The sequence below is a fragment of the Cydia fagiglandana genome, chromosome 1 (genome assembly GCF_963556715.1).
Source record: "Cydia fagiglandana chromosome 1, ilCydFagi1.1, whole genome shotgun sequence".
In the NCBI taxonomy this organism is placed as follows: Eukaryota; Metazoa; Arthropoda; class Insecta; order Lepidoptera; family Tortricidae; genus Cydia; species Cydia fagiglandana.
The window spans coordinates 5,727,327-5,743,891 of record NC_085932.1 but is presented as its reverse complement, the minus strand read 5'-3'; the positions used below and the strand labels follow the sequence as shown (position 1 = coordinate 5,743,891).

The window sequence follows — 16,565 nt, the reverse complement described above, 5'->3', positions numbered from 1 at the left end:
GAAAACAAATCGTCATGTTTATTCCAAATTTTACTGAAGTTATCTGTTTACTAGAAGTGAAAAGTGATTCCACTATCCTTGGTATGAACTAAAATAACTTCTGCACCACTTCACGACACATGAAGACATTTTTAATTACAAAAAACGTTGTTTTTATAAATCAATTTAGCCATCCGTCACTGACTGTCATCTCGGACGAACTGAAGTTGCGAATCGAATAGTTTGTAAGCACCGCCTACAATCGAATAGTTTACGTTGGGTCATAACTGAGCGGACAGAATACTTCCATGTATAACAGTTCGCTGCTCTCACGTGACTGTCGCCCCACCACCCGTGAACCCGAGACTACGTCATCCCTACTATAGCTCAATAGCACAAACACTACATCATAATCTGGCTGGAATCGATCGTTCCATATTCATGTTATTTAAATTCAAGGATCTTGTTTTAAGTGGATACACAAATATTATCAATAACGCCTCTTCGGCCAAATACGCAGGCGGGAAACTGCGGCCGCGGGGCAGTTACATTATTTTCCTTATTGCTTGGAAGTTTATATGGGTTGTAAATCGTATTGTAGTGTTGTTTTATTTCTTTACTAATCTTAACGGCCTGTTTGAACGCCTTTAATACTATTAACGTAGACGTTAAATAAATAGCGATAGTTGTAAACTTGGGGTCATCACAAAGCAATAATAAAATGGAATGACATGAAGCAAGGAGCTTCGATCACGTGTGACAATAATGCAGCTTTAATTTTGTAAAACATTCTTATTATAGGTACCTAGGTAGGTACTAGCGTAAATTCTAGACATTTATTCAGGAATAACGGGTACCTTTGTCAGAATGATATGAAAACCACCTGTAAATTACAATCCAGCAAGGGCTGGCGTTCAAGATTTCCCCAAAAGAGCAACTAAGATGTACTTTATAGCTCGCGCGAAGAATCCTCTCCCCGAAAGGGCTTGCGGACGAAACTTTGAAAATAATGTGACACTATCTGTGTAAGAACCCTCTCGGCGGGCGCTTGATAATATACCCCCAGCCGGAGATATGAATCGAGTTTTATGTACTTGGAGTTTGATATAGAAATTGCCTGATCGCGGCCCGCTAATGGGTATTGGAGTTACGTAACTTTTAGTAAACGTCAAGCCGTATTCCGTAATATTGATGATTTCTCTTATCGCTAGGTCTATTACCTTTTTGCTAGGAGAGCGTTCGAATATGTTGTGTGAGTCAAAATACGGAAGACGGGCGTACGATGTATACCTACCAAACTGTGTGTACAATGGTGTATAACGACCATATATGGGCTAGACCATATCCTAGCTAGAATCTAGCTAATCTAACTTTTCAGACACAAAAATACCATTATAAGAATAGCGTTATGATCCCTGAGAGTCTTATGTAAACATAACACGAACACTGGCAGAATCTAAAATTAAACTGTTATTGTCTCCTTGAACAAGCAGAAGCACCCGTTTGTCGTGTTTTAATTTTGTGTTTCCAAAATTCGCCCAATTATTATTTCTCTTCACAGTGGACGCGATCCGGCCGTCGACATTCTCCCAGCCGTCGGCCAACCTGACGATGCCAGAGCCGACGGCAGCCGCGGCCAGCCCGCTGCCCTCCCTGCTGCTCTCCGTTCTGATGCTGCTTCACGCCTGATGCTGAAGCGTTTAGACTATGACGCGTGTCACAAGTTTACGTTTACTGCCAGACCTAAGAAGTTACACCAGAAACCAAAGATATTTACCGGTTACACCGAAAATTGGCGTGACGTGGCGATCTTTTTCCATCGCTGATGAGCCTATCGTAAACCTGTATTGACTGTTATTTAATTATGTGTAAATCTATTGTGAACCTGCGTTTATAATATCTTGACATTACTTACAACATGTTCAGAGCTTAATAACGGTGGAGCGGATTTCTTACGCGTGGCAGACGGTAATCTCTGATGTTAATCTAAGATCTGCGTAAACTGAGATGCCTCGAGGTGAATTTTCTCTGATACCCAATTAATAAAGTCAGGTACTCGGCAAAATGAAATTTAATACACGCCAAAAATACGCTGTTATATAAGGGTTCTTTTATTACTGGTCAAAGTTTGTTTTTTATTGTTACGAGACGATAATTGCTATTGTGATTCAGTTTTAGTTACCTACATAATAGTGGGAGATACGTAATAAAAAACATATACCCTCATGTTAATAGTGATACATAAGTCATAAATTATCTATGATTTATTCCTTATCACTAATAAATAACTGATGAGGATATATATTTTCTTATACCTTATCTTATCTTAGACCAATATCAATTCGATGTTGGGGACACGCATCATAGTCTAAATGTAGCTTTAATTACAAGATTTTAATAAACGGGCTGTGATAAAAACTTATGCGTTCACTTAACCTGGTTGGCGTGATTTTGCATGTAAATATTTTGTCAGATTTTTATTTCATCTGTAATTAGTCATGGCCGTTCCGCAAATCATAGTTTCACCATTATCGTTTTAAATTTTTTTACGTCAAAGCTGCACGTAGGTAAGCTTCGTAAATTACATTTTAGTAATTACGAATTTTATATGGATTGTCGTTGATTAATGTAAAACTAGGTCCATATTATCCCAAGTTAGACCAGACACCTATTCACCGTCTGAGAAAGAAGATTCCCATAGTGGTAAACGTTTTTGTAAAAATATAAATAATTTAACTCAAAACATTTCATATCAAGTATAACTAAGTGTTAAGGTGCTTTCGTAGGATATTTACGAAACTACAGTGTAGACATTAAGAAATACTGGATCTTTTTTTTAAATAAATAGGTAAAATTAGCTACTACTTTCATAAACTATACCTGCTTATTGCACTTCATTGGTAAATTATGTTATGTGCGTAGCAGCTTTTATTGCCATAGTTTTTTATGTTTCTTTTTTCGTCTATTTCCGTGTATAAGTATACCTATCAGAAACTATCACACTTCATGAATTTACAAAAATGGGAGAATCAACAATGGCTCTACAAGATTTGCTCACCATTAAACACAACCATAGAATAAATAATTACTACAACAGCACAAACATAAAGATACAGGAGCCCGATTCATAATATTAAAAAATTGTTATGGTTTCGATGTTATTTAGATACGATACGAAACGAACTTGAAGATCGCTCAAGCATTGGATGCGAAATGAAATGAGAGTCGTGCATGAGATGCGAAGATTCCGTATCAAAACCAGTTCAAACCCAAAATAAATTACAATCGACCTCAAGGATTATCCTTATGTCACTATTTTAGTGAAGGGGTTTTCAAAAAAATAAAAATATAAGTACCTAAGCTAACTTAAAACATCAAAAAGACGTAATAACGATTATTCCCACCTAGGTACTAAACTAATAATGTGAAGCTAACGAAACCGCAGCAGGCGTATGTAGGTACCTACATACTGGTTAAATGAATAGTGTGGATACGGTGCGGTCTGTGTTTCTGGCGTTCCTTTAGCGTTCTGTCACAAAACAGATAAGTACAGAAGTCAATCACATGTATGTACTTTACTTTTCATACCTACGCTCGGCGGTCGCTCTAGGGTTGCGATTGTTGCGAACTATGACTTATGCACAAAAAAACTATCGTGGTAGTGGCACTCGTATCCATCGTATCGTATCTCGTATCTAGTTGTTTGATTTATTGTTGAGGATGAAACGGGAAGAATGGAAATATAAATAAAAAAATAACATTAATAACTCATTAGGTATTTGAATTTTAATGTCATTGTTATATTACAAATTTGCCACAGAAAATATCTTGCGATGATTTCGAGATTGGCGATATGCACGATTATTATATTTTAAAATGTAATAAATTCGCATTCTCATGTACGATGTAATAAATTCGCATACGCATTCTCTCTGAAACCACTGGTAGCTTAAAAAACGACAATTCACCGGTTAATGTTGAATTTAAACAACCGTCCACTGTACAGTTATAATAACTTTTTGATTTGTTTTTGTTTCTCCATTATTGCACAAAAAAGTTCACAGAAGCGTGTCTCAAGCGGATGGCACTCGCGCTCGCACTGGTCCCAACTGGTCCGAGATATCGTGTCCGTGAGCAGTGTCTATGTGTGCGTTGCTTGAGCGCGCTTTGTATGTAGATTGATTTCTGTACCTATCTCTTTTGTGGTTCTGTTTTCATTATTATTTAACTGAATAGAATGGTAAGATTGGTAAGTACCTCGTTGACACCAACGATTTGTTATTGTAGTAAGGCCGAGCCACACGCCGGCTTGCGTGTGCGTGACGTGCGCGTGTGCGTGCGCTAAAATGTTGGAGCTGCACACGCACACGTCACGCAAGCGGTGTGCCGTCTCTCATAAGGATCTGTATACTAGAACGCCGCACGCGCACGTGCACGTCACGCACACGCAGCCGGTGTGCACAGGCCTGTAGACGAGTAACCTAAGAAAATTTCGTACTTAATACTACGTAATTAATACCTCTTTTTTTGACGGAGTGGGAATGCATTTACGCACGGTGTGTAGGACTCGCCGCTCCTTATCCCTCACGTAATTAGTACCTACCATGACCACAAAATAAATAATTAAATAATAGTACTAGGTACAGAAGACTCACTCTCTAACAAAACGCGTCTGTTACGATCAGCACAGATATGGCCGCTAGGTGGCGACAGCGCCACGCGCGGCTTATAGCTTTCCCCAAAATTGGGGTGGAACGGATGTACTTTTAGCTACCTGTAGCAAAGCGACGAAATCGCGGAGTGAGCCACGCCTGCCATGACACTGTTGTTGTAGTTATGGGATTCTAGCGGAAAAATGTGACGCAGCAAATCCAAAATAATATCTTAATGCACCAGATTGACTAACCTTTGAATTGAACGTAGACGTCGAAAGACCAGGGCTTTAACGTCTTAGTCACCGTCATATTTCAAACACTTATTCATTCAATAGATGCTTAGTATTCACTCGCGAACAAAATTAAGCGTTCAATATATTTTTGCAAATTAAGAAGTAATGTCAGGGATTCATTCATATTAAACCATTTTGCCTGGATAGGTACGAGTCAATTAAAAGTTTTAATTGGGTGTTTTTAAACATTTCATTTCACGGCAGAGTCACTAGGTAATCAAATCAGTCAAGCAAAACAAAGTCTAGGATTGCGAACAGATTATTTTAATGATTTCACCGATAACTTTGCACACTATGTTTAAATTTATTTGTAAAGCGGTGTCAACATTTTATTCTTAATTTCGTTGACAACGGCGTTCGTCGGTAATGGAAAAAAGTAATATATGTAGCACCCATCTCCAATGAGTCTTGCGAAAAAGTTCTTGCTTCTTAAGAAAATTACAAAACGTTATAATATTTAAGAAAATAATTCTTAATCCAGCTTGTACGACCAAGGAATACAGTATACAAGCTGATTACAAAAAAAAATTGTGTGTTGTTAGGTTGGAATTGGGTTCGAATATAACCTATGGAATACCTAATTTACATACATTCATACATACATATAATCACGCCTATATACCCAATTTATTATTGTTAATGTTATTATATTAGATTATTTATTAGTCTAAAGATATATAAATTAATATATCTTATTGGTGCTTGTTGGAATACCATATCTACGCACTATCAAAGTTTTAATGGAGTAGATTACATATAACATAAGCCTATTCAATAGAAGGGAATTCAGAAGGCTGCTTCTTCGTTCCCTCATTATTACTGAGAATCGCGACCACATGTGATTTGTCTCCATTTTGTGCGGTCATAAGGCATGTGGACTGCATCCGACCTCATAGCGTTCGACCATCTTATGAGTGTTCCACCCCGAGCAAGTTTGCCATTTATTCGCCCTAAAATTACATGTGTCTCCACATCAACCACATAATATATATAAATATACAAAAAATCTAAGGCTTCTACTTATTAAAAATCTAATTCTTGCTCATGGCATGTTGTAGAGAGCCGAGTATAACCTATAATTCGTTTTTTAGCATTATAAAGAACTTGCAAGAAGGTAAGCGATCTTGACATGCCTTTTAATTGAAAAACGCTTTTTAAAAATCAATATCAGGGTCCCGTTTTACCCTTTGGGTACGGAACCCTAAAAACTATTACTTATGAAAGCAGAAGAATATAAATGATCGTATTAGATTCATAATTGTTACATATTCGCCGTAACTTATTTTTATAATGTGTTTTTCAATTATAATCAAGATTGTTTACCTTATTTCTAATGCTAAAAAAAACTAACTATAGTAGGTACTTAGTAGGTACTCGTACCTACTCCTAAGGAAGAATGTGTTGCATATTTTTTTTGAAGTTTAGGTATATATAATATACCTACTCAATTCAGACATAAACGTGGCTGCTACCTAAGTATTGATACTTATATTGAGACAATCTATCTGTCAATTATAAACTTACTCGTACAGTAATCAACTACCTATAGTATTTCAAACATAGGTTTAATGTTGTGTACAAATTGTATTACGCATGCCTAGATATTCATTGCTCTTTAATATTTCACTGATTCAATAAGACTAGACGCGCCGATGTATTATGTACCTACTAATATTTAGAAAATAGATTTTTTGACACCGTCTTGTAAAATATTACATTTTCACTTCCTATAAGTAATGTGATAATGACTGCCATTCATTTGTTCATGATATAATAGTTTATCAGAGCTATGGTTCATTGGACATAAGAATTAAGATGTACATAGTTAATTCTAACAACAAAGATAAATTTAACTTTAAGAGTCACTCGAACCCGCCGCCAAAAAGCCGCTCCCATGTAAAAGTTACGCTCTCATTTTAAAACGACATGTTTAAATGACATGGGCATGAACATTAAAGTAAAATATATCTGGTAGGTACTAGTTTTCGTTGCTACTAGTAAAAATGGTTATACAAATAAAATAGAGTGAAAGCGTATAGAACTTCTACTCGTTCTAATTTATTTGTACGCTAGTGGACGGAATAGCTCCTTTGACGGAATTACCCACATTTGCCTTATTACAATTTCATAGCAACGGAGACTGGTACCAGACATAGATATAGGTATATATGTTACATGAATGTGCATTTCAATGTGTAGTTTTAAAATGATAGCGTAATTTCGATTGTATAGCGGCGGCTATGTTCGCGTGACTCTTAATCACTATGTGCTTGGACACTATCAATTAGTTAGGTATAAAATTTTCATAGAAATATAAATATGCAGAAGACGTTGTGGTTTTTATTAATTGATATTTTATAAGTTAAATAGTAGCGATATGCTAAGCATCTCTTACGGCCAGGCCACGACTTTGCGCGTCCGGCGGCGGCGGCAACCATAGGTGGGAACGAAAGGTCCGATCGCTGTGTTTTGTTCCAAGATATGGTCGCCACCGCCAGTCGCGCAATAACGTGGCCGAGCCGTTAAGCACGAGGTTTTTATCAGACACTTATATGTAACTATGACATTCATACATGTTACTTATTTTATTTCATAAATTTACATAAAGTGTGTAATAAAATAAAATAACCTCATGCTTTCTGTCTGTGCATCTGTGAAATGTTTTCTAATGCTAAAACAGTATAAAATCATACGTATAGGTACATATTTACCTGTTCGATAGTGTCTGCACCTATCCTATGATCAGTGCATTATTAAGAAACAAACATATCATTAGAGTAGCTCTACTATGAGTTCCGTGAATGACAGTGAGAAGTGAAGATAGTGAGAAAGTTAAGGAAAATGTATGGAGTAATTGTACAGTGCCTCTACCGGTCACGTAAAGAACTAAAAATTTCAATTTGTACCATGAGTTACAAACGTTTTTACGCGAGTTTTCCATACTTGCCTAACTTCACACCTAAAACGCTCTCTTTCTAATTATATAATGAAAACTGAGCCAGAATTATTCTGCGTAAATACTTTACGCGAGTAAACGTGACAGATGTTATGGAAAAATACGTGCGTTTCCAACGTGACATTTCTGTCAACTTGTAAACACAACAAATACGCAGATTTTTCACGAATATTAATGCAATTTTCAACGTAATATGTATAAATTTATAACAGTATGTGAACTTCAAGCAAAACTTTAAGGGATAAATCAATTAATAGTTCGATAAAAGGCTGATTTAGTACAAAGGTAATGAGTTATACTTGACTTCATATTTTCCTATTTCTACTGCTACATTTGCGAAAATCACATTGCTTACGAGCAGTTTTTGGTTTTAGGCAAGAAAGCTAATTGAAAACAACATTTCCCTGAAAACCCGGATTGCATCATGTATGCATGCGTATGCATGTAGAAGTTACATATGTATTAAGAATTAAGGCTCAATACAAGGAGCGGTACATAGACATGTTGCTGTTTTTGTTGCTGGGTGCACATAACACATAGTGAGAATATTTACACAAGAATTGCTATGTATTTTATTAAGCATTATTATCTTAAATAAAAAAAAAATACAAATGTTCTGTGAGTTTATTTATTTTTCTTTACTAAGTAAGTATTATTTTATTTTCCGTTGTTCAAATTATTGTGTTTGGTAGGTACTCGTTTTTCATGTCAACTTGGTAACAGGAAATATAAAACTTTCTTCAAAAACTTTTGCTGGTGGTTCAGAATCTGAAAATTTAAAACACATTTATTGCCAAAAACCCGCTGCGTGGGTTCATTTTGTATTGGAAATGGGGCGCTTGGCACTGAAATATACTCGAGATCATATAGGTACTATAAAATTAAGATCGCTATTAAGGTCATACGTAGGTCGTAGGGTCTGTGCGGAAAGAGAAGAGTCGTAGGTATAATGTATGGGCTCCCCTAAATTTCACGACTCTTCTCTTTCCGCACACTCTATTAGATAATGTTACTTAGCAGTAGGCGGTGCGGACTGAAGCGAACCATTATAATACATACCTATTTTAATATTTTAAGATTTCTTCTCATGTGTGTATTATTTTCATCAAACGTAATAAATATGTAGTCAAAAGTAGCCTGTATAATCGCGCCGTATACTTTGCTTCCTATTTTTTAACACGCAAAGTCATAATTTTAACTCGATTATTAATGATGTTTACGTAATTATCATATTTTGCAATTTTTGTCTTGAATACAATATATTTTATTAATTTATACATTGTTTACTAACATTGATGTGTTTATTATTTTCGTAACTATGGCAACGTCAAATCTTTAAAAAATTGTAGAATGTAGGTTGAGTCAGTAACAAAGTGACAAAATTGGTCTTAGAGCATTTAATAACTGGAGTGGCCATTGAGTGCTTACTGTTAGGATTTAGGATTAGGGTTCCAAGCAGGAAAGAAAAGCTTGTTTTAACACCATATAGGTAATGTATTAATCTCAAGCCAAACTACATAGTAATGGCGTCTCATACGGAAAGAAAGAACACCTACATTTGTTTTATATTGACAACCGAATAAATTAAATATCATAGTCGTAGTAGTCTCGTAGGTATACTCTTTATTTTTTTGTTGACATTATTACTTACCCCTCTGCCGAAAAACACAATTGTGCAAACTTTTGTATGGACTGACATGGCTATTTGTACGTTACGTACAAATCATGTAGAAATAGCAATACATTTGACGTCCCCTCCCCCGCAAAAATCGGCAGACTGTTTTGTAAAGAAAATGACAGCGATGACATGTCCCTTCTAAATGCTCTTAGTGGATGGTAGAGGTAAGGAATACAATCTCCATGTAATTAATAATGAAAAAGTGTCCGTCAAAAACCTTAAGAGGGAAGTATACTACGTAATCGTCCATACAAAAAGAGAAAACGTTTTTTCACTTGTAAATACGAGTATCTTCCATTCTCCATGATTTTTAGTACGGTATTGATACAATGAAAAACTAGGTTTATGGGTTTTCTTTTTTTCACTACTCTGGAGAGATTTAGAAAAATTATAATAGCTGACAGCGTGCCCACTTTTTGCAAATATTCTCCCATAAAGGAGTTTTCTCATAAAGTCATAAAGGATTCTCCTTACCTCTACCCTCCATATTCACGGCTACCATCAGTATATGTAACATTACTTTCTGTGCATCTCACTTGCACTAATTTGCGAGAGCGAGATGCATAGATAGTAAATTACGTAGACGTGAGAAAATGTGTCAATTTTGTTATTTAGTTCTATAGGTGAATCCTAGAGGCGCTGTATAAAACTCCGATATAACTCTTGCTCTGTTTTATAGTATACTTAGAAAGGGACAACATCGTTTGGAGTGGAGTGAAGTTAGGTACACAAGACCGTAAAGAAACGTAAAACGTGACACACGGCACGTTTATTCACCGAGTGTAAGTGAAAAATACTCTGCCAACTGATAGTAGAGGCAGTACCTACTTGTGATTTTAGTCAACGAAAATACTAGAAAATTATTTTGAACACGAGTACAGATACAAAAATTTACAGTACTAGTAGACCTACACGAGTACTACATATATATACATATATGTATATGTGTATTTTATGTATGTATATGTCTAAGTATATATATATAGGTATGTTTATAATTTATGCGTATTTATACTATTTATTAATATGTACCTAGTACTGGTTTTTTTTCTTTACTTATTTGCTCTCGTCGTCCTTTGTGTATCCAAAATTCTCATAGTGCTATTTGTCCATATTAAATTGTCTTTCACCTGTTAGTATCTGATCCTTTCGCATTTTCTCAAAGGTTAGCTGGAAGAGATCCCTTTTAGGGATAAGTTCGCCTTTGTACATAACATTTTTATTTTTGTTTTGTTTTTGTCCGTTTTATGTAAACCTGTTTATGTGCAATAAAGTGACATACATACATACATACATACATACATACATACAGTACTGGTGGGTACTCTAAATTTTTGAAAAATAGAAATGAGTTGTGTCTTAAATAGTGTCCGACCGAAGTTTTAAAAATCATGTTTCGCCCGAAGGTTCGGTTTCGGCCAAAAACCTGCCGATCCTTTCGGCCGCACCGAAATTGTATAATTTTCGACAGTGTCGAGCCGAAGTTTCGGTTTCTATTTCGGCATTAAAATCATGTTTCGGCCGAAGGCTTGGTTTCAGCCGAAACTAGATCAAAACCCTTGGGTTTCAGCTTCGGTAAAAAATCCAGTTTGGTTCGGACACAAGTTTGTCTTTCAAGAGATAGGTACCTAACTTTGGCGCTAACTGTATAATATTTATGTACATAATACCTATCTACGTACATTAATTAATGTGATGCCTGAACCGCAACGGATACATATCAAACAATTTAGTGTTAAGCTTAATATTTAAAACTTTGTAAATACTATGTCTACATTATCCACTCTTTTTGAGGGCTCTCTATGTAATTAAACATTTCGAATCATCTAACTTTATGACTAAATTAAGGATTAAAAGAATTTATCAGTTACAATAAAGTGGTTGTTTTATTTTATAAATACCGCTAATATATGTACACCCTTCTCCTTGTATACAGAGCGTTATTTCAACCTTTACCTTTATTTACGAGGTGATACAGGCAGGTCATACCTACATATTTACAATGGGATGAACCGATTCGCGAAAAAATTGGCCGTTGCAAACATTTGGGATAATCAGATATACATAGATCATGTTTTCTATGGGGGAGCCAAAATATTTTTCAGTTTTCGGGGTTTGGGGGGAAAAAGTAAGTAGGTAGGTAGTAAACTTTAATCTGTTTTTGGTACGGGCTTTTAACGCGGACTATAGGGATAAGTTCGCCCTTGTATGTACTATATTTATATTCTATCTGATGTACCTGTATTCCTCTCTTCCGTACAATAAAGAGTTACTTACTTACTACTTATTGTTATAATGCTAATTTTCACTCAATTAGGAAACCATCAGAAATGCCTGGATTTGATTAGGTACAGACACCGTAGCAAGTCATAATATAAGTTTGTAAAATAACAGTAACAGAGCCCGTTTTTGTCTACTCGTAAAGTACACACGTGAATCTACATATATATTATGTCACTGTTATGCCCGAAGTACGGCAAAACCTAGGATTTACCGGTAAACCGATCGGTAAAAGCCCGAAATGTTAAATTTTACTAGTTTACTTCGGGCTTTTACCAACACCGATATGGTAATTCCTAGGTCTTACTACGGCGACCGGTAAAGTTTGAATACCATATTACTTACCTATCTTCTTTCACACAGCACCCGGATTGAACTGCGATTATGTGTAATAAAGGAACCTGGATTTACCGTGGCTACACACAAGAGAACAATTTGACACTGGGTTAACCGTTTAATCGGCTAACCCCGGGTTAGTAGGATGGTGCTATTGGCGCTAACTAAAAACATGATAACAAACATAGTTAATAAAAATAAATAGGGTTCATAATGTAGTTACATGAAAAGTCTAAACTCAGTAACGCAAGAATAATTTATTGAATAATTAAAAATGTACCTAATAATTATGTACATAGTTCGTATCATAGTGTAGGTGTGCTATATTTTCTAACATAGACCATTTTTCTACATAACAAAAGAATTTCCAATACAATAACACTTGTACATTTGCTAGTAATTCGCATTTAAAAGCATTTGAATAATTGACTGCGATGGTTTACTGCCATTATCTAATATGCAAAAATGTTATACTCACGCCAACGTCATTGGTAGTTGGTAGCTAATAGAGTAATACCTGCTAATACAAACCTCACTTTTAGGCTCACTTAAAATCATGAATGTTACTTTGACAGAGTTGTAACGCCATCTATGGGCACGACAACTCACACTACGCATACCAAATCATAATTTGTAATGAGTCTAACTCGATTTTTTTTGTTATTATCTCATGTACGGTTGTATGTCTGACCCTTGACAATAATATAGGGACTATATTATAGGTAGGTAATTAAATAGATATATTTATACCTAGATATTACCTATATCTAATAGATACATAAAGGTTTATTGTAGAAGTGCTAGCTCAAAGATTATTATCGGTATTCGTGATAACAAAGCATGTAATTTCAAGAAACATGTGCTAAAATTGTTACAACTTCTAACATAAAAGATAGGTATTATATATAGAAGATAGATAATACAGTTGTGCAAAATTGGAATTGTAGACGCAAGATATTGGCTTAAATTAGGTGTGTACAGTTAAATATACAATATACCTATTTAAAAAAGAAACTAAAGCCCAGCTAAGAGAACTAGCTATAATAAGTACTAGTATAAAAAATATTCACAATCAGACTCTTTTATAACATAGACACATCGAAATAAATGCATAATTGGACTGAATAATTTAATAATTATTGATTTCTCATTCACATAACGCTCTATTTTTTTTTTAATCTTGCAAGGACTTGTTATAAATTGTTAGAATAACCTAATAGGTACTTAGGGGTTATTCAAGTTAATTATTCACATACTTAAATTATAGTTTTACCTATGCAAAAATGGTAACTACAATTAAAAACAATAAAAACGAAAATACCTATGGTTTCCTATGTACCCATTTTCGATGCTTTAAAATGGTTGAAGTTTAATTCTGAAGTAGGAACTTATATACTTGCACTAAGCATAAGCACTAAAACTAGTTACTAGTTTTAATATTAAATACGTAGCTTAGCTATGTTTCAAAATAGAAATTAACATAAAATATGTGCAAATGAAAGCAAAGTGAGTGTTTTATTATGTAATAACATAATTTTTTTATAAAAAAAGTAAGTAAGTGCTCTAAATTTCGTTAGGCAGACTATCGAATAGTTATGAATACTTTAATAATTTATAAAATTTAGATCCAATTCTAGATTTTCCTCAGCAAGGACAATAATAACAATAAAGCTTATAATACACTAATTGGGTTCGAAATCGAATACTGAGGCGAATTTATATTACCTTTAGGAATCATTCTACATCCAAATGGTTTATTTGTTGTCCAACTGTTGGACTATCTGGTTAGACACCACTTTAGTTGCCAACGAAGCGTTGGGTATCAAAAAGCGATCCATATCCTTAATTAGCAAGTTATCTCCGTCGGGCACGCCGTACTTGAATGTAATTAGTTCTGGGTGCCGCTTTTTCGCCGTTATCTTCACAATGGTCGACAGTGGCCTTCGAGACAGCACCTTGTACATGCCACGCTTGTTTGGAATGTCTCGCAGAACTATTAAATGTGTCTCGGTAACAACTAGGCATGAGTCATACATGTAACCATTCAATAGAACTTCTTGACACAAGAAATTATCTACGACATTGTGCTCTTTTAGGAATGTGTTAAGGTCCACAGTCTCTTCCAAAATATCTGAATCTGTCAATTCCTTTCTAGAATCTGGACGAGAATCATCATCTTCGTCATTAATACTGAACACTGGAGGAACATTCCGGTACCTCTGTTCTTTCCTGTCGCTTGCAGAAACATGCCATTCCCCTGTGCCTGCAGTAGCATTTGGATTCACAATGTATTCTATCAACTTTCCTTTTACTTCTTGGCTTTTAGCCTTCATTGCTGATGAAAGTTTACTAAACAACTGTATAGCAGGTGCATTGTCTCTCGTGTTACTTTGGTTTGATTCAACTCCTTCATTGTTGTTTTGCGGGGCACAGACTAGACATGAGGCTGGGTTGTGTTCTTCCAAACAATCCGTCATGTGGGGACCAAAGTAGTCATGTATAGCTACAAATCCACCATCCAGCATTGAGATATATTTGGTATTCCTCTTTAAGAATGACGCTATCACCATGTGTGCATAGCTATCCTCCTCTGTCCTTCCAGAACCAACGAAACACAGATGTTCACCAGCTGCCAATGATCCAGCGGCCAGAGCCTGTCTCTGTGCATTGAGTAAGCCTTGTACTGCAGTATTGAAAGCATTAGGTTCTTGGAGCATGAGATTGCAGTCCAAATGGAAGGCAGTAGATAAGTGCCCAGCATTGTATTGCTCTGCTGGCCGGCAATCAACCAAGAAGTACTTAACACTATCAATGTCTGACGCATCTACTGTGGCACTCTCTATCAGTTCATGGACTGCTACTGGAAGACAGAGGGCTTGGGAATAAAGTTTAGAGTTAATCTCAAGGCCGTTTGTTGAGAACAATACATCTAGGACATCATCTCGGAATGAAACTGGTGTTTTTAAGGAATAGTAATGAGCTAATGAGCAAAAATCTGAAACATCTGGCGCTTCCAAATCTGCGGGCATTCTGCTCATAGTTTCTATGATTTCAGATTTGTCTTCATTCTTCATTTGGAGCAGTTGTTCTCTGGAGTTTATTATCATAATAAGACAGAGGAAGAAAATGAAGAAGGGATCAGATCTCTGAAAATACAAGTCCCACATGAAGAGGACAACATCCAGACTGCATGTTCCAGCAAAGAGAGACCTGAGCCATGGCAGGCAGTACTGCTCGGGAGTTATCCTCTTGGTATCCAAGAATGAACACAGCTCCGGGTCATGATATTGTAAAACCAATCGCAGTATATGGAATGGTACACCATTTTTGGTACAGCCTTTTGGAATGTATAGATTTATCACTTTTTCAAACAAATTGTATGTATCTGCCCTTGGTAATTTTAAACTCAATAATGGCAATAAAATTTCAATCCAACCATTATTGGAGGTGTATTGAATGGATTTGGACTTGCAATAAAATGTGATAATTGATTCAATATCAGAAATTACTGAGAGTTTGTCATCATCATCATTACCCAGACTTTTTACGAACTTCTTCACATCATCTCTCAGTTCATTCTGATTGGTCAAATCAAAGATTTCATCAAAGAGCAATAACTGATTGCTAGCATCTTGGCAGTTGAGACAGAGGAGCCACACGTCAGGACGCAGACTTTCTGGAATCTTTTTACCTTTTGTGAGCATGTTTATTTCGTGAGCAGAGCATCCATCTAGAAGCGCCGACTCTAGTTCAATCAACCTGAAAATGTAATGTAATGTAATTAAACACTTTTAATTTAACGCGTTTACTGCCTATCGCGTCACGGAAGCGAAAAAGATAAGAAATGTCTTGCCGTGCAGTCATACATAAGTCTTAATCAATTAGGTCATACTCGATATACCGATAATTAAAGCAAAGATAAATTTCTTTATTGTATTAGCATCATATTAAGCATAATTATAATAGTAAAGAACTGCGTTATTCGAGAACCAATTGCGTCTATTTATTTACCAAGTGCTGTCGTCTTCTTCCATTGTGATTGTGACAGGCAGGCCAAAATCACTGTTGTTGTTTTTCAGCCACCGATGATCCACTGCTTCTCGGAAACTATAATATTTAGATAGATATCACCTGTGCTCACGAACAATCTACTTATTTCATTTTTGGGAAATTTCAACCATAGATTTCAACACAACAATAAAATCAATGCCATGTATGACAGTTCTAAATTGTCAGCTGTGTCCAACTGTCATCAAAAAGGATAATCGATTATTTTTTGCTTAAAAAATGAGATACTTAAGGCTGTTAAAACTATGTCTTGAATTAACCTACAAATGTCATTGTCACATGTCACATGACCACGGTCCAAAACATGTTAAAGGAATCTA

At 35.7% G+C, this 16,565-nt stretch overlaps 1 protein-coding gene across 1 annotated transcript; it reads right to left on the bottom strand.

The window, feature by feature from the left end:
• Nucleotides 1-12,415: 12,415 nt before the first annotated feature.
• LOC134679917 (TBC1 domain family member 23) lies at nt 12,416-16,397 on the bottom strand. The gene is made up of 2 exons (XM_063538864.1): nt 16,189-16,397; nt 12,416-15,936 (listed from the first exon to the last, which is right to left on the bottom strand). The coding sequence occupies exons 1-2, from the start codon at nt 16,209-16,211 to the stop codon at nt 13,932-13,934; spliced, it is 2,028 nt and encodes a 675-aa protein (XP_063394934.1). The 5' UTR covers nt 16,212-16,397; the 3' UTR covers nt 12,416-13,931.
• Between the last annotated feature and the right edge of the window lie 168 nt (nt 16,398-16,565).

Bases quoted from the DNA above. Each gene is read 5' to 3' on its own strand.
- LOC134679917 (XM_063538864.1), bottom strand. From the start codon at position 16,211: ATGGAAGAAGACGACAGCACTTG. The intron at 15,937-16,188 runs GTAAATAAATAG...TTACATTTTCAG, and splicing joins GAAGAAGACGACAGCACTTG to GTTGATTGAACTAGAGTCGG.